The sequence below is a fragment of the Narcine bancroftii genome, chromosome 14 (genome assembly GCF_036971445.1).
Source record: "Narcine bancroftii isolate sNarBan1 chromosome 14, sNarBan1.hap1, whole genome shotgun sequence".
Lineage (NCBI taxonomy): Eukaryota > Metazoa > Chordata > Chondrichthyes > Torpediniformes > Narcinidae > Narcine > Narcine bancroftii.
Window position 1 is genome coordinate 34,351,390 of NC_091482.1, and position 18,433 is coordinate 34,369,822.

Sequence of the window (18,433 nt, forward strand, 5' to 3'; positions counted from 1 at the left end):
CTCACCACGAGGTAGGCGAACCGGCCCCGCTTGTAAGCCACGCGGCAGGGCAGCTGGCCAAAACGGGACCATCGGGGGGGGAGGTTTCCCTTCCTTCCAGCACGGGCTTCTGAGTCCCGTGCTGGAGGACCACGTGACGCCCTGGTGACTTCAGCGCCCTCCAGCACGGTTCTCAGCCAGGTCCAGGCTGGGACTATAAGTACAGTGCCGCAGCCTGCAATAAACCAGTCTGTTCACTGAGTTCAATCCGTCTGGTTGTGTGTGTGTATTCTTTAAGGAGCAGGTGTAGCTGCTGCTACAAATCAATATTAATGACTTGGATGAAACGATAGTTTATTGCAGCCATTTACTGATGGTACAAAGATAAGTAAATTGCACCTAAGATATGACGGGTCTGGAAAGGAATGAGAATAGATCAACCATATGACCAAGAAGTTGATAAGATGTACAATCATGAAAAATTGCGACAGAGAAAAAAATAATAATTTACTATTTAGGAATGAATCCACAATACAGAGATCTGCGAGTTCTTACACATGAAACAAAGTCTGAGCTTGTAGGCACAGCAAATAATTAGGAAAGTTAATGAAATTTTGCAATTTCTTCCAAGGAGTAGGAGTATAAAATCAGGAAGTTTTGACGCAACTTTAGAAGGTGTTGCGGAGGGATAGAGAGCAAGGCTCTCCATTTTAAGTCACGATATGCTCCAGTTGGAGGCATTCCACAGGAATTTCCCAAGCTTGATTCCTGGGATAACGACAGTTGAAGAAAAGTTTCAGCTAATATTTGAAGCATCGAAGAAAGGGTTTGGTCATCATGGTGAGGCAATAAACTGGTTTCGACATTGGCTTTATGGAAGAAGTTAGAGACTGGCGGTGGATGACTGGTTCTCAGACTGGGGAGGCCTGTGACAAATGGTGTGCTTCAGGGATCAGTTCTGGGTCCATTGTTGTTTGCCATCTATAACAATGATAATATGGGAAATTGAATCAGCAAGTTTGCAGATGACACAAAGATTGGATGTGTACTTGAACATAAAACATGACAGCACAATACATGCCCTTCTGCCCACGATGTTGTGCCATCCTACATATACCTACCAAAAAAACACTAAACCTTCCCTACCTCATAACCATTTATTTGCCTTTCATCCATGTGCCTATCTAAGAGTCTCTTAAATGCTCCTATTGTCCCAGACTCCATCACCCCAGGCTCCCACAACTCCGCGTAAAAGAAAACTCACCTCTGATGTCTCCCCTAAACTTTGCTCCCTTCACTTTGTACAGATGTCTTCTGGTGTTTGCTATTCCTGCCATGGGGAAAAAGGTGCTGGCTGTCCACCTTATCTAGGCCTCTCATAAACCTGTACACTTTTATTCAATGATCTCTCAAAAGAAAAGCCTCATAAGATTTGTTTTCTAATATAGACAACATCCTGGTAAATCTCCTCTGCACCCTCTCCATAGTTTCCACATCCTTCCTATAATGTGACCAAAAATGAACACAATATTCTAAGTGTGATCTCACCAGAGATTTAGGGTGGCAACATTACCTTACGACTCCTGAACTATATCCCCTGACGAATGAAACCCAGGCCTTCTTAAATGACCTATCAACTTGCCAAAGCCTTGAGAGATCTATGGATTTGGACCCCAAGGTCCTACTGTTATTCCACACTGTTAAGTATCCTACCATTAACCTACCATTATCCTACCTTCAAGTTTGGCATTCCAAAATGCATCACCTCACACTTTCTCGCCCAACTCTGCATCCTGTCTATATCCTGTTGTACCTACAACCTTAAACACTATCCACAATACCTCCAACCTTCGTATCATCCACATATTTATTGACCACTCTCTCTACTACTTCGTCCAGGTCATTTATAAAAATCAAGAAGAGCAGGGGTCCCAGAAGAGATCCCTGCGGAGCTCCACTAGTCATTGACAGGATACTGTCCACCCACTACCACTTCTACATGCCAATTTTTAATCTGCACAGCCAAGATCCTGTGCCTCAAGACTTTCTGAATGTCAAATAACTTGCTAAAATCCAAATAGACTACATCTACTGCCCACCTTCATCAATTTATTTTGTTATCTCTTAAAAAAAACTTGAGGCGTGACCTTCCCCTCACAAAGACATGCTGACTATCCCTGAGAAGACTGTTCACTAAATGATAATAAATCCTGTCCCTAAGAATCCTCTCCAATAGGGTGCCCACCACTGATGCAAGACTCACTGATCTATAATTCCCAGGATTCTCCCCATTACCTTTTTGAAACCATATAACCATCACAGTATGGAAACAGGACATATCGGCCCCTCTAGTCCACACCAATTTAAGTGAACTCCATTAGTTCCACCTATCCACACCCTGCCTATAATCCTCCAACCCATCTACTCATCTAGCCTTCTCTTAAATGACAGAATTGACCCTGCTGCAACCACCTCTTCCGGAAGGTCATTCCACTCAGCTGCCACTCTCTGAGTGAAGAAAGCTTCCTCTGAAATTACTTCTAAAGTTTTGCCCCCTAACCCTTAACTTATGATCCAATCTCACCTACCCTCAAGGGGAAAAGCCTATTCACATCTACTCTTTATTTATTCCCCTCATAATTTTAAATAATTCTATCAAATCCCCCCTCAACCTTCTATGCTCCAATGAATAAAGACCCAGTCTACTCAATCTTTCTCCGTATTCTAGATACTGCAATCCAGGCGACATTTTAGTAAATCTTCTCTGCACCCTTTCTACCTTATTGATATCCTCCTATAATTTGGGAAGCAGAACTGCACACAAAACTTGGCCTCACCAATGCCTTGAAGAGTCTCAACATCACCTCCCAGCTCCTATGTTCTATGCTATGATTTATAAAGGCCAGCATACCAAAAGCCTTGTTCACAATCTTTTCTCACTACACGAGAATCCACTTTCAAATTTTAAATTTAGTCATACAGCACTGTAACAGGCCATTTTGGCCCATGCTGCCCAATTTACACCCAATTAACCTTAAGAGCAGGAGTCACATGATGGAGTAGTGGCCAGAAGGATAAAACCAGCCCTCTCCAGAAAAAAGAAAAAAAGCTAAGAAAAGACAAAGTTCAAAAAAATACAAAATAAGAAATAAAAGATAAAGTTGTATAGAAGAGAAAGAAAATGGCACCCAAGAAGGAAAAGGTAAAAACAACAGGAAAAAAAGACACCGGAAAAGAAAGGAGAAGACCTTACCTGCATGAAAGAACAGGGAGCCGTGGTGGCGAAGAGCGCCCAATCTCCGAGGTTGGTGAAGGCCCCGCAGAGTCACGACCCCCTGATCAGTTTTTCCACAAAGGTTGTTGACCCCACCAGTATTTGTATGATTTATAGAACTTTATTTTTGTTGTATTGGGGCATGGGGGGGGGGGGTGGGGGGGCGTAAGGGGAGAAACAGACTGTCAGTTACACATAAGAGTTGAAAGAAAGTATACTGTTGTCTGATTATATGCCTCATCCCATTGTAACTAGCCCTTTCCTAATTAAGCACGTTAGTATTTTGTCTGTATTTATCCCTGTCCATAGCTATGCTAAAAGCTCAGGGAGCTGTGGCCGCCATCCCTGAAATGCTGCTCCCATACTGTGTCGGGAATCCTTGGACACACCTGACAAATTGCTCTTGCAATATAAGGAGGTGCCAGGACAGCAAGATAGGCTTTCAAAGCTTGAAGTGAGATCTGGACCAGCTGGAAGAATGGCCTGCAAAATGACATGCCTCATTTAATGCAGATAAGTGTGAGGTGTTCCATTTGGAAGGACAAATCAAGGTAGGACATATGCAGTAAAGGGTAGGGCATTGAGGAGTGCAGTAGAACAGAGGGATCAAGGAATGCAGATACACAATTCCCTGAAAGTGGCATCACAGGTACATAGGATTGTAAAGAGAGCTTTTGGTACATTGGCATTCATATATTGAAGTATTGAAAATTTACTAGGATGTTGCCAGGACTTGAGGAATTGAGTTACATGAAAAGGATGAACTATTCCCCAGAGGATAGAGGAATGAGGGGCGATTTGATCGAGATATGCAAAATTATAAGGGGTATAGATAGAGCAAATGCAAGTTGACTTTATCCACTGAGGTTGTGTAAGATACAAACTAGAGGACATTGGTTAAGGGTGAAAGGAGAAAAGTTTAAGGAGAACATTAGGCTGAACAACAGCTCAGAGAGTGGTGGGTGTGGAACAAACTGCGAGGTGAAGTGATGAATGTAGGCTCAATTTAAACATTTAAGAAGAATTTGGACAGGCACATGGATGGGAGGGATACAGAGGGATATGGACTGGGTACAAGTCAGTAGGACTGAGTAGAATAATAGTTCTGTACAGACTAGAAGGGCCAAATGGCCTGTGTCATGCTGTAATGGTCCTATGGGAAGCAATCATAGTAAATGTTTGATGCAATTGATAGGGTAGATGCTGAGAGAATATTTTCCCTCGAGGGGATTGGGGGGGGGGGGGAGGGGAAGAATATCCAGAATAGTTTCAAAATAAGGGATGAACCATCTCAAACAATGATGAGGAGTAATACATTTTCTTTTCTCAGGAGTTATAAATCTTTCAAATTCTCTATCCCAGAGAACTTTTGCAACATCACTGATTATTTCCAAACACAACTTTCAAGGAAGTCTGAGGAGATGGTGATCTGATCAGTCATAATAAATGGTACAGTTGCCCTTACTCCTGCTTATATTTTTAAACATGAACATATGAAATAGGAGCAAGAGTAGGCCATCTGGCCCATCAACCCTGCTCTGCCATTCAAGAAGATCATGGCCATGGACTCAGCTCCACTGAGCTGCATTTTCCCAATTAACCTACTATGCACAAATCTATCCGACTCGGTCTTCAAGACATTTAATGAGGCAGTCTCTACTACTTCCTTGGGCAGAGAATTTCAGATTCACACACTGAGAAAAGCCGCTACCTCTCATCTCAGTCCTAAATCCATTTCCTCCAATTTGGAGCCTGCGTCCGACATCTGGTATAATCCAAATGCAGTAACTGCCAATATCGTCTGATCTTGTCACAAGGAAATTTACACTTCTTGATGTTCTGTTTAAGACTCAAAAAGCTATTTTTAAAACAAAAAAATCTTATTGCCAATGAAAATACTCACTTATCAGGAAACTCGAACAAATATGCCCCCTGCCTGGAATCAATTATAACCAGGAAAATGAAGTAATTGGAATGAAATCCATGAACACATCTGTTCAGAGATGTCAACGAACTATGAAGTCTTTTAATCTCAAGGTTAAGAAATGGAATCTTTCACTGTTCAGGGGTGAACGTTCAACAAACAAGTCCTTGCTTTTCTCCCCCACGGTGGGGGCTGAAAAGGCCATTGGAAGGAGAATAACTTTGCTGGTCCACAGAGGCAATGGATTGGAGAGGGGCAATGATCAGCAGCAGTGAGTGGCCCTACCTGTGTCCTGACGGAACTGGGTGAGCGAGGGGATATCGATGATGTAGGAGGCCAGCCATGGGTCGGCCTGGCCCAGCGCGATGCTGTGGCCTCCTTTGCCGGCCGCTGCCGCTCCGTGCAGCTGCTGCATGCTGCGCTCGATGTGTTCGCTCACCCGGCTGCTGTAGGGCCTCCAGCGGCCCGCCTCGTCTTCCCATTCCCACACCACCACCACCACCTGCGGCCCGTGGCCCACTTGAGCCACCGCCCCAACTGCAGGGAAACTTGAGCCGCCGCCGCCGCCGCCACTCGCGGCCGCCCCTCCGCCTCCGTGCGCCGAGGCCGCCATGTCCTGCTCCCTTGCCGGCACTGAGTAAACGGCTGGAGAAACAAACGCGAACAACTTTCCGATCCCAGCTCCTCCTCGGCTGTCTCCAGTAGAGAGGTGCCCTCTGGGAAATGGAGTCTTCTGCTCAAGGGGCCGTCGGAGACTTGATATCCGGTTCTCCAGCGAGCGGACTACAGCTCCCGTGATGACCCCCGCCGACCACGCCCTCTGCCGACGGTGATGTGCAGGTGCGGGTGAAGCGGATGGGAGAAACGAAACTTGGCGTCGAACTTTTTTGTCGCTTTGTTGCTGTTTGAATCAACGCTGAGAATGGGACGTGTCGGGAATCCCAGCCAGCGAGACGAACTCGAGAGTTGCAGAAACTGGGGACTGAAGAAGAACGATACCCATGCTAGAAAATTTAAATAATTACCCAAAGGACCCAGGATCTGTGGAGGCAAAAATAAATGAACATTCCAGTTCAAAGATCTTTTCAGACCCACAATGTGCAATTTTGTGGGATTCAGTTCATCCCAAGTTTGACACCTGCTTTTACTCATGGTTAAACGGCTTCACACTGGTTCAAGATTGCGGAATTAAAAGCCAGGAAAGTGAACATCGCAATTCAAACGATTGAGAACAAATACTATAATGTCCATCTGGAAAAAAAATGAATCTACCACAGGACATTTATGAATGTAAATGAGGATAGTTCAGCGGTTTGTCACTTAGTGCTGTTGAATACATCTCAGGCAATCCGAACCTCGGACGCTATCTGGGTGAAGTTTGCATCCCAGTTCACTGGCAATTTAATCAAAGGGAAATCTTGGGGCATCCGCGACAGAATGCTGTTGGGGTACAGGAAATTAGAGCGATGGAACTGATAGGATTGCTCGGCACGAATCTGGTGTTGGACACAATGGGCTGAATTTCAGATTTATTGTCAGAGTTCCTGACATCGCATACAACCCTGAGATTCTTTTTTTTTTCCCCGCGGGCGCGGCAGAATTACCGCTTATCTTCTTTGGCTTGGCTTCGCGGACGAAGATTTATGGAGGGGGTAAAAAGTCCACGACAGCTGCAGGCTCGTTTGTGGCTGACAAGTCCGATGCGGGACAGGCAGACACGATTGCAGCGGTTGCAAGGGAAAATTGGTTGGTTGGGGTTGGGTGTTGGGTTTTTCCTCCTTTGCCTTTTGTTCGTGAGGTGGGCTCTGCGGTCTTCTTCAAAGGAGGTTGCTGCCCGCCAAACTGTGAGGCGCCAAGATGCACGGTTTGAGGCGTTATCAGCCCTCTGGCGGTGGTCAATGTGGCAGGCACCAAGAGATTTCTTTAGGCAGTCCTTGTACCTTTTCTTTGGTGCACCTCTGTCACGGTGGCCAGTGGAGAGCTCGCCATATAACAGGATCTTGGGAAGGCGATGGTCCTCCATTCTGGAGACGTGACCCATCCAGCGCAGCTGGATCTTCAGCAGCGTGGACTCAATGCTGTCGACCTCTGCCATCTCGAGTACTTCGACGTTAGGGGTGTAAGCGCTCCAATGGATGTTGAGGATGGAGCGGAGACAACGCTGGTGGAAGCGTTCTAGGAGCCGTAGGTGGTGCCGGTAGATGACCCATGATTCGGAGCCGAACAGGAGTGTGGGTATGACAACGGCTCTGTATACGCTTATCTTTGTGAGGTTTTTCAGTTGGTTGTTTTTCCAGACTCTTTTGTGTAGTCTTCCAAAGGCGCTATTTGCCTTAGCGAGTCTGTTGTCTATCTCATTGTCGATCCTTGCATCTGATGAAATGGTGCAGCCGAGATAGGTAAACTGGTTGACCGTTTTGAGTTTTGTGTGCCCGATGGAGATGTGGGGGGGCTGGTAGTCATGGTGGGGAGCTGGCTGATGGAGGACCTCAGTTTTCTTCAGGCTGACTTCCAGGCCAAACATTTTGGCAGTTTCCGCAAAGCAGGACGTCAAGCGCTGAAGAGCTGGCTCTGAATGGGCAACTAAAGCGGCATCATCTGCAAAGAGTAGTTCACGGACAAGTTTCTCTTGTGTCTTGATGTGAGCTTGCAGGCGCCTCAGATTGAAGAGACTGCCATCCGTGCGGTACCGGATGTAAACAGCGTCTTCATTGTTGGGGTCTTTCATGGCTTGGTTCAGCATCATGCCGAAGAAGATTGAAAAGAGGGTTGGTGCGAGAACACAGCCTTGCTTCACGCCATTGTTAATGGAGAAGGGTTCAGAGAGCTCATTGCTGTATGTTGGTTTTCGTGCAGTTGGATAATCATGTTGAGGAACTTTGGGGGACATCCGATGCGCTCTAGTATTTGCCAAAGCCCTTTCCTGCTCACGGTGTTGAAGGCTTTGGTGAGGTCAACAAAGGTGATGTAGAGTCCTTTGTTTTGTTCTCTGCACTTTTCTTGGAGCTGTCTGAGGGCAAAGACCATGTCAGTGGTTCCTCTGTTTGCGCGAAAGCCGCACTGTGATTCTGGGAGAATATTCTCGGCGACACTAGGTATTATTCTATTTAGTAGAATCCTAGTGAAGATTTTGCCTGCAATGGAGAGCAACGTGATTCCCCTGTAGTTTGAGCAGTCTGATTTCTCGCCTTTGTTTTTGTACAGGGTGATGATGGTGGCATCACGAAGATCCTGAGGCAGTTTACCTTGGTCCCAACAAAGCTTGAAAAACTCATGCAGTTTGGCATGCAGAGTTTTGCCGCCAGCCTTCCAGACTTCTGGACGGATTACCACTTATAGGTAATGCGAAAAAGCACTGTACACAACATACACATGTACATTTCCTTCTTCTGTCTCAGAATGAGAAAAAAGGGACCCGGTGGTGGTCGTTAACGTTGTCAACTTTAATTCATGGACATGATTATTTTTTTTCTTTCATTTGTACTTGTGGCTTGCATTTGAATGTGCGTTGAATTTCTTCATTTAACAGACTTTCCGTTAGGAATAAAGGTGAATACACAATTTCCTTCTTAATTCACTTCGACTGAAATAGATAATTTGCCAATTTTTACATTATACTCTGGCAGGGAAGTGGGAGAACAGAAATTGCAGCATAGGATTCTTCATATCAGCTATTCTCAACCTTTCTTTGGCTATTGCTCCCTTCGGACTCTGCTCAAAGTTTATGCCACTCCACCCCCCCCCCCCACCCCCCACAGTCAAATTTTGTTATTTTCCACACTTCTTTCCTACTGACTGCATAAAAAAATGTTATAAGGTGAAATAAAACAAAGCTTTGATTTAAATATGCTGTTGAGAATGGCTGCATTAGAACACCCTTGGGTCTTATCCCAAGATCACTACCGACAAAGGTGATGAAATAGCCAAGATTATGCATCATTTCATGTTCTCATCGGGATATGGGCACAAATCATTCTGATATTGAGGTAAAATTGCTACTTCTAAGCACATATCAAAGTCATGTCATTCTTATTAAGTATATTAACATATTCCTTTCCCATTACTAAAAGAGCAAAAAATCTCCCACGACATCCTTCACCGACACCCTCTAAAACAGGGTGGGATATTCATTTTGTGTTATAATTTCATTTTTTGAAACACACTCCGCATGCAGTTTCACTGCCACAACTACTGATGTCTTCTTTCTTTGGCTTGGCTTCGCGGATGAAGATTTATGGAGGGGTATGTCCACGTCTGCTGCAGGCTCGTTGGTGATGGACAAGTCCGATGCGGGATAGGCAGGCATGGTTGCAAGGGAAAATTGGTTGGTTGGGGTTGAGTGTTGGGTTTTTCCTCCTTTGTCTTTTGTCAGTGAGGTGGGCTCTGCGGTCTTCTTCAAAGGAGGTTGCTGCCCGCCGAACTGTGAGGCATCAAGATGCACCGTTGGAGGCGATATCAGCCCACTGGCGGTGGTCAATGTGGCAGGCACCAAGAGATTTCTTTAAGCAGTCCTTGTACCTCTTCTTTGGTGCACCTCTGTCTCAGTGGCCAGTGGAGAGCTCACCATAGAACACGATCTTGGGAAGGGGATGGTCCTCCATTCTGGAGACATGACCCACCCAACGCAGTTGGGTCTTCAGCAGCATGGATTCGATGCTTGCGGACTCTGCCAGCTCGAGTACTTTGATGTTGGTGATGAAGTCATTCTAATGAATGTTGAGGATGGAGCAGAGACAGCACTGATGGAAGCGTTCTAGGAGCTGTAGGTGATGCCGGTAGAGGACCCATGATTCGGAGCCGAACAGGAGCATGGGTATGACAACGGCTCTGTACATGCTGATCTTTGTGTGTTTCTTCAGGTGGTTGTTTTTCCAGACTCTTTTGTGTAGTCTTCCAAAGGCGCTATTTGCCTTGGCGAGTCTGTTGTCTATCTCTTTGTCGATCCTTGCATCAAATGAAATGGTGCAGCCGAGGTAGGTAAACTGGTTGACCGTTTTGAGTTCAGTGTGCCCAATGGAGATGTGGGGAGCTGGCTGATGGAGGACCTCAGTTTTCTTCAGGCTGACTTCCAGGCCAAACATTTTGGCAGTTTCCGCAAAACAGGACGTCATGCGCTGGAGAGCTGGCTCTGAATGGGCACTGATGTCTACAAAAATATGAAATGTACATAATGTGACTTGAGCTATCTTATTTCTGAAAATAAATATAAATAGATGTAAAACTTTGTAAAAACATTAAGGTTGGGAGAATCATTTTTAATGAGATACGTTCATTTTCTAACAATCTATTTTATGTACCATTATTGAAACTCATTTTTCCCATCCCGTTTGACAAATAATGTTGTTGTAGCAGCTCGCATATGAAGACGAGACTGGCCTGACCAACGCAGCAAACGCTTGGACCTGGGGGGGGTGACATTGGCCATCGTCCCAGGTGATCTCCGCACGGTGGGAAGTTGGAGAACTCTGGCCGGTGTTCTGATGACGCGGTGTCCTGATGTCTGCACCTGGGGCCCACATAAATGCAATGGCCAGAGCAATAAACCAGTCTAGCTTTCCAAGGCTTTGGTGCGTGGGTAGTTCTTCTCCATGCTCACATATCGTGAACACTACATTGGTGACCCCAACAGGTTCAACCAGCAGATGGACCTGAAGATGACAAATCAAGCAGAGCCAATGACCATTTATGTGGTTGCAGGTTGCAGCCAAACATATGGTTCGAGCAGGCCGAGGCTCAGTTCTAGCTTCAGCAAATCACCGGTGCCGACACCTGCTACTTCTACGTCATGAGCACTCTTGATCAAGACACAGCAGCAAGGGTTGTAGATTTCCTATGCCAGCCTCTGGAACAAGGCAAATACGTGGCTCTCAAAGAGCTGTTAAGCTGGATTTTTGAGATCTCCTGGCGTAAACGTACCGCCCATTGCTGCATATAGATGGATTGAGAACAGGGCCCCGTCCGCCCTAATGAGCAAGATGCTCGCTCTAACCGAGGGCCACAAGCCTTGGCTGCTCTTCGAGCAGATCTTTCTGGAGCAGCAGCCCGAGGATATCTGACCCATGCTCATGGATGAAGACTTCAGTGACCCTCAGAGGGTCACGGTCTAGGCAGTCATGATTGAAGAGGGACATCAGAGCCATTGTAGACCACATCAGCAAGTCCAACGAACAGCTGTCTGCAACATCAAGACCAACGGAGAGGCAAGTTACTACCCTGGGACAGCTATACTATGATTATCAGCAGAGGCTCGTCGATCCTAAGGATTTCTGGGAAATGCCCAGGCCAACTGTCGTTGATGACTGCAGTGGTTGGCCCATGTGATAGCCTCCACTACGTCTGAGACTCCTTGTTGGGGAGGCGTGTCTTGCTTAACGTTGGTGCCAAGATAAGCATCCTACCCCCACCCCCCCAACTCCCACCGCAGGCCTCAACACCTGCAACAGTAAGCAGGACTCAGCACTGAGGGCAGCCAACAGCTCCTCCATTTGGACTTTTGGGATCTGCACCATTCCCCTTCATTTCAGCAATAGCCGCTTTACATAAACCTTTATCCTCGCGGCAGTGGCACAACCACTCTTGGGGGTGGACTTACTTTGGGCCCACTGCTTGCTTGTCAACTTCAAGGGATAGCACTTGGTGCATGTCAGAACTTTCAGACTCTGTATCTGGGGGAAGCCAAACTACCCACCCCCCACCTGGACTCTATAACACTTTTGGACAATGAATTCACCTGTATTCTGATGGAGTTCCCCTCAATAGTAGTGCCACAGTTCTCCATGGCCGAGCCAAAGCATGGACTAAGGCACCACATTTTGACAAAGGGACCACAGCTGCACGCCAAGGCATGCCGACTCCCTCCCAAAAAGCTCAGCTGAGTGAAAATGGAGGAGCTGGGGATTGTATGGTGCTCTGAGTCCCTGGGCCTCTCCCCTCCACACAGATATCCCGTGCCTCTCATTCACCACCAACCTGAATGGGGCACGGGTGTTCTCCAAGGTGGACCTCATCCGGGGGTACTACCAAATCTCAGTTCACCTCCGGGACATCCTCAAGACTGCAATCATAACCCCCTTTGGCTTTTTTGAATTTTTTCCACATGTTCTTCAGTTTAAAGAATGTGGCACAAAAATTTCAGTGGCTGATGGATGCAGTAGTCCGGGACCTCCATTTGCATTCATCTATTTGGACGATATCCTCATCACTCGCCATAGCCGCAAAGACCACGGTGCCACCTGAGATAACTGTACATCTGCTTGAGTGAGATCAGGCTGACAATCAACCCCAAAAGTGCCAATTCGCTCTGGACACCATTGACTTCCTGGGGCACAGGATAAACATACAAGGGGCTACACCCCTCCCTGAGAAGGTCGAGGTGGTCTGGCACTTCGCTAAGCCATGCACTGTAAAAGGGCTACAGGAATTCACCAGTAAAATAAACTTTTACCACAGATTGATACTGACAGTGGCACGCATCATACACCCACTCTTTGCACTGATGGAAGGCAAGTCAAGACATTACTTGGGATGATGAGTCTTCCAGGGTGTTTAAAAATACCAAAGATGCATTGGCCAATGCCACACTCCTGGTCCACTCCAGACCAGAGGCATCTACCCCCCTGACAGACAACGCCTCCAGCACAGTGGTAGGGGCCAGGCTGGAACAGCTCATTGAGGGGCAGTGGCAACCCTTTTTCAGCAGGCATCTCCACTGCCCAGAGCTTAAATACAGCACTTTTGACCGAGAACTATTGGTGCTGTACCTGGCAGTAAGACACTTCCACTACTTTTTGGAAGGCCAGAAATTCAAGGTCTTACTTGATCGCAAGCCACTGATGTTTGCCTTCCATAAAGTATCAGATCTGTGGTTGGCCCAACAACAGAGAGACTCGTCCTACATGCCAGAATTTACCACAGACATACAGCATATCATGGGGAAAAGCAACAAGGTACCAATGCTGTCTTGCCCCATTATCGAATAGGTACACACCCAGTCCCAAGGGGTCGACTACATGGCCCTCACCAAAGCACAGTAGCAGGACCCCGAGATCCCTGCTTACAGGACAGCTGTCTCCAGCCTCAAGGTGGAGGACGTCCCCATTGGCCCAGGTAACCTGACACTGCTGTGTGACATCTCTACTGGCAGCCTCCAACCCATTGTTTTGGCTACATGAAGGCACCAGACTTTCGATGCCATCCACAACCTGGCACATCTGGCAATCCGCGACACAGTCAAAATGGTGGCTAGCAGGTTTGTTTAGCATGCCTCCGTAAACAGGTCAGTCAGTGGGCCAAGACTTGCACGAACTGTCAGTCCTTCAAAGTGCAGGTTCACATGAGAGCACCCAGAGACTTTTGAACCAGTGCGGCGGCATACATTGACATAGTGGGGTCGCTATCAGTTTCCCATGGAGTGCGATACCTCATGATCATCGTTGACTGCTCCATGAGGTGGCTGGAGGTGGTCCTGCTGGCTGATACCACCACAGAAACCTGAACCAGGGCACTCATCAACACATGGGTGTCCAGATTTGAAGTTCCAGATCACCCAACTTCACACATGGGGGCACAATTTACTTCTGGGCTCTGGGCAGCACTGGCAAACTTACTGGGGACACAGCTCCACCATGCCTCAGCATATCACCCTCAGGCCAATGGGTTGGTGCAGCACTTTCACAGGCACCTGAAGGCAGCCTTAATGGCCTGACTCAAAGGTCCCAACGGGGTGAATGAACTAACTGCCTTTAGTCCTATTAGGGATGTACTGCACCAAAGGAGGACTACAATGCTTAGGCAGCAGAGATGGTCTATGATGCACCTTTGATTATACCCACATCCGATTAAAAAATGGAAGACCCCACAGCAACCCTCGAGAACTTGCAGCGAAACTGGGGTCCCTGGTCCCACAGCAACCCCCACACTTGGCCAGCCCAAACATAACATCTCCAGGGACTTGTCAGCACGCATTCATGAGAAGGGGAACATAGCAGCTGCCCTCACAAATACCCTACAAGGGGCCCTACAGGGTTGTCATGGATAACAGTTCCATCTTTGTCCTTGACGTTGGCCGTAAAGTGGAGACTTTTACTGTCAACCGCCTGAAACCAGCATATCTGGACTGTAATGATCCTGTCTCCGCTCCTCCCTGCGACGCAGGGGCAAACTGCCCCTGGCTATGGTCAATGGCCCAGTCACCAGTTCTGGGGGGGGGGGGGGGGGGTTGTGTAGTGACCTGCGCATGGTGATGCGGACCGGCCCACAAAATGGCTGACAAATGTGGCAACCGTGCGGACCTAGGGGTGACATCAGCTGGTCCCAGGTGACCTCTACACAGCGGAAAGATGGGGAACTCTGAAGGGAACCCCAGCCAATCCCAATCCCAGATGTCAGCGCCTGAGGTCCATATAACCGTGATGGCCAGAGCAATAAACCATCTCGTTTTCCAAGACTTTGGTGTGCATTTTGTTTTTCTCCACGCTTGTGTAGCACGAGCGCTACATTGTAATCTTATTTTTTCCGCTTTTAAAAGTAAACAAATAACATGCCACAAGTTACTTTAATGAATGCAATGAAAGCGCCTCAACTTGAGTCAGCAGAATACTCAACTAAAAAGTGCCCAGTTTAAATATCATGACCAATAAATTACTTGAAAAGCACAGGTGCTTGAAAATGTGAGATTTGCAAGCATGCAGTCAGTAAACTGGGGAGTTCAAAATCTTCAGTACTAAGTCAAATATAAATGAGAGTATAGCCCAAAGATAAAAATAGACTCAGGAAAATGAAAATAACATTCAACAAACCAAATGTGAAAATGTTTTTAAAAATCCATAATCTTACATAAAAACAATTTGCTAAGAATAGAGATTTAAAAAAAACCTCTGCACAATCCCCCTGGCATCTAGAGCTCCCAACTACATAGGTGTGTCTATTTTTGCCACCACAGGAATTATAAAAGATGAGCATTAAGGTTGCATGTGTGTTACGATAAAGGGCCTCGCAGGATCACCTATAGGCTGCTCACTTCTCAACACTTCATGAATTGAGATGAATCATGCTTTCGATGTTCGCAGAAGGACAGAAGATCAAGTATTGAAGCTCAATAAAAAAAGTACTCAATATTTTAATATATACAAGCAGGCAGATTTCAGGAAGGAATGCGGTACAAAATTCAATTCATATTCAAGTCAAATATTAAGAAAAGGCAGTTAGTGACAAATCTGTAAATAGGTTGGATATCACATGATTTCCTTTTTTTAAAAAAAAATGTCAATGACCTTTATCAAACCAGGATATAATGGTTAAAGCCATTGTGCAGGTGCAAAGCCGGACACAGCAGGAAAGTAATGGTGCATATATAGAAGGAAGAAAAGGGTAATATTGGTGCATTAGATAGTGGCAATGAGATTAATGAAGCAAGTTGCATACATTGAGCTGCAATTGTTATAGCAGCTCGAATCTGGCCCGAATAGCACAAATGTGTCAGCCCAAAATTTCTTGGCTGAGAACTGTGCTATGGGCTATGAATTGGTGGGGGATCTCTCATCCCATCTTCCTGATTTACCAGTTGTCCTTTTAAATTTGTTGTGCTTAGATGGAAAAGATGGTTATATCTAAGGTTTATCAAAGTTAGTGAGATACTGTTTTATGCCTGCACAAACTTGTTATTGAAGGCCTCAGAATTGAGGTACATTGCTCTACAGCAAAGTAATGGAGGTTAAGGGCAGAAATACAAGTAGGAGAGGGATGAGTAACTAAAGTGGCAAGTGATTGGAAGCACAGAGTCACATTTGCAGAGAATGGAAGTGATTAGCAAAATGATCACATCTAGAGGAAACTACAACATATCTCGGCTAAATTGCTTAGTGGACTGAACAGTTGAAAGGAAAGAAGTGAACTGGAAGTCATTGAACATGCTCTCAAGTGCATATGAATATGATGAATATGTCCAAAGAACTGAAGAAGTAATAGAGTGGGCCAAGATATCAGACGTAGTGAATAATGGAGTATTGCTGAGAAGTTCGACCTTTTTTTGGTCGGCCAAATAAGTGTGTGTAACACTATGTCTAATTCTACAAAAATAAAACAAAATCATGAAATTCAAGTTGTTTCTCCGCTGAATTATTTGCAAAAATCTTACCTGTATGTTTTTTTCCCCAACAGCAACTGCTTGTTACATTGCCAGCTTCTGTGTCATTGCCTTAGACAGACCTTTCCAATAATAGCCACAGTACAGCAATCTAAAAGGCTGTCTTGGAGGTGAAGGAAAACAGTGTCATCCTTTGGGTTTCAGCACATTGTGGACAAATCAAATCAATACCATGCCTCATATGTCCCAAATCAGTGTGAGATTAGGACTCCAGAAGGGGTCAATCGTTGCAGAATCTTGTACAAGAGTTGCAGTGACTTTTATGGACAAAAACTGGATCATGAATGTCAGTTAGGGATGCTGGTAAATCATTTACGTACAAGTGGGGACTTGACAACTTAAATATCTTTGCCATCATACTGTGGGGTTTGCTCTGTTTTACTCAGTGAATACTCAGTCATGGGCGGACTTATCTTCTTTTTCCAGGCAATGTAACTTTTAAATTTTTTTAAAAATAAAATCATTAATATTTCATCAATTTTCTTTAGTCTAACCTACTGAAATATTCCTAGCATTTCTAATTTTAGTTTAGACTTTTAGTATCAGCACACTCCCCCTCCCCAACAATTAAAGCCATAAGTACATTAGTTAGGAATTTAAGTTATTTAGTTGTGAAAAAGTGTCGAGAAATGTGTATTTGACTATTTCTGAGCCTCTCTCCCATGAGCATCAATCATCCTGTGTCAGGGTCAGGGACAGCCCAATCATCCTGGGTCAGGGTCAGGGACTGCCCAATCATCCTGGGTCAGGGTCAGGGACTGCCCAATCATCCTGGGTCAGGGTCAGGGACTGCCCAATCATCCTGGGTCAGAGTCAGGGACTGCCCAATCATCCTGGGTCAGAGTCAGGGACAGCCCAATCATCCTGGGTCAGGGTCAGGGACTGCCCAATCATCCTGGGTCAGAGTCAGGGACTGCCCAATCATCCTGGGTCAGAGTCAGGGACTGCCCAATCATCCTGGGTCAGAGTCAGGGACTGCCCAATCATCCTGGGTCAGGGTCAGGGACTGCCCAATCATCCTGGGTCAGAGTCAGGGACTGCCCAATCATCCTGGGTCAGAGTCAGGGACTGCCCAATCATCCTGGGTCAGGGTCAGGGACTGCCCAATCATCCTGGGTCAGAGTCAGGGACTGCCCAATCATCCTGGGTCAGAGTCAGGGACAGCCCTCAACAGTACAGTGGTGCTCTTAATCGCATGTGAAGAAATTTTCAACCAAAATCCCAAGATCCTTTGGTTTGGTTTCTAATATACGAGCTCTGAGATATGATAGTAATGATTATAACCATTTGGAATTAGCCCTGCTGGGACAGATCATAATCCAGTCAATACATTTCCCACATGCAAACTGTTTAAGCACATCTCATCTCATCTCCAATTTTGTACCTTATCTCAGTTGTACAAATCATCAGACTTGGCTAAAACTATTTCCAATGTAATTTTGAACTAATTTCAGTAAAATATCTGATTTGTTATCCTGATAAAAAGTTCATTGGTCAAATGATAAGGAATTGTTGGGTCCAAAAAGGTTTGGAGACAAGAATATCTACTAATTTTTTTTCAACCTTCATGAAAATGGACCTGATATTTTATTTTTAAAATCTGTTCATTTATTTTGGATAAGAAATCAGTCTTTCAAGAAACAAAAAAGTCCCATCCAAAATAGAATGATGAAATTACCTGGGAGTTCCGGTAATTAAAACCAGATTCACATCTGATACAAGTTACTTTCAGTGTTAAGATTCTAAATTGGCATGCGTGATACAGAGCTAAAATATTGAGTAAAAAGGGATTGAAATCAATTTAAACCAAAGGTTATTTGGCAAAACAGAATTTCTAAAAATTCCATTGTTGAACAAATCTACCCTAGCATTGAGGCACAAATTTCCCTCAAATTGGCTACACTGGGCAGGCTACAGCAATCACAAGACCAACAATGGCCTTTTAAACAGATACTCAGCAGGAAGCTGTCATGCATGAAATTCCCACGTGAGAAGAAAAGATTCAAGGGTATTGTCAAAGCCCCAATTTAAAAAAATCCCCATTGACTGAGAATTTCTGGCCATGACCATTATAACCAAGAAGGTGCCTTTACAGCACATTGAGAGCCTTAAA

General features: G+C 45.5%; 1 protein-coding gene and 1 long non-coding RNA gene across 4 annotated transcripts in view; both read right to left on the bottom strand.

The window, feature by feature from the left end:
• dtx2 (deltex 2, E3 ubiquitin ligase) overlaps positions 1-18,408 on the bottom strand; it is an 87,427-nt gene extending 69,019 nt beyond the window's left edge. The window contains exon 1 of one of the 3 annotated variants that reach the window (XM_069910916.1): positions 16,312-18,408. Coding sequence is in view for 2 of the 3 variants with exons in the window: in XM_069910914.1 (XP_069767015.1) it covers positions 5,463-5,790 (328 nt within the window). In the remaining variant the exon portion in view is untranslated. Of the gene's footprint in view, positions 1-5,462; positions 5,908-16,311 lie in introns of those variants that run through there. The other 2 variants (XM_069910914.1, XM_069910915.1) reach the window with 2 other exon arrangements.
• LOC138749503 (uncharacterized) lies at positions 333-3,605 on the bottom strand. Its single transcript, XR_011348706.1, has 2 exons — positions 3,233-3,605; positions 333-960 (listed from the first exon to the last, which is right to left on the bottom strand). It is a non-coding gene; the product is annotated as an uncharacterized lncRNA (long non-coding RNA).
• Positions 18,409-18,433: the final 25 nt, after the last annotated feature.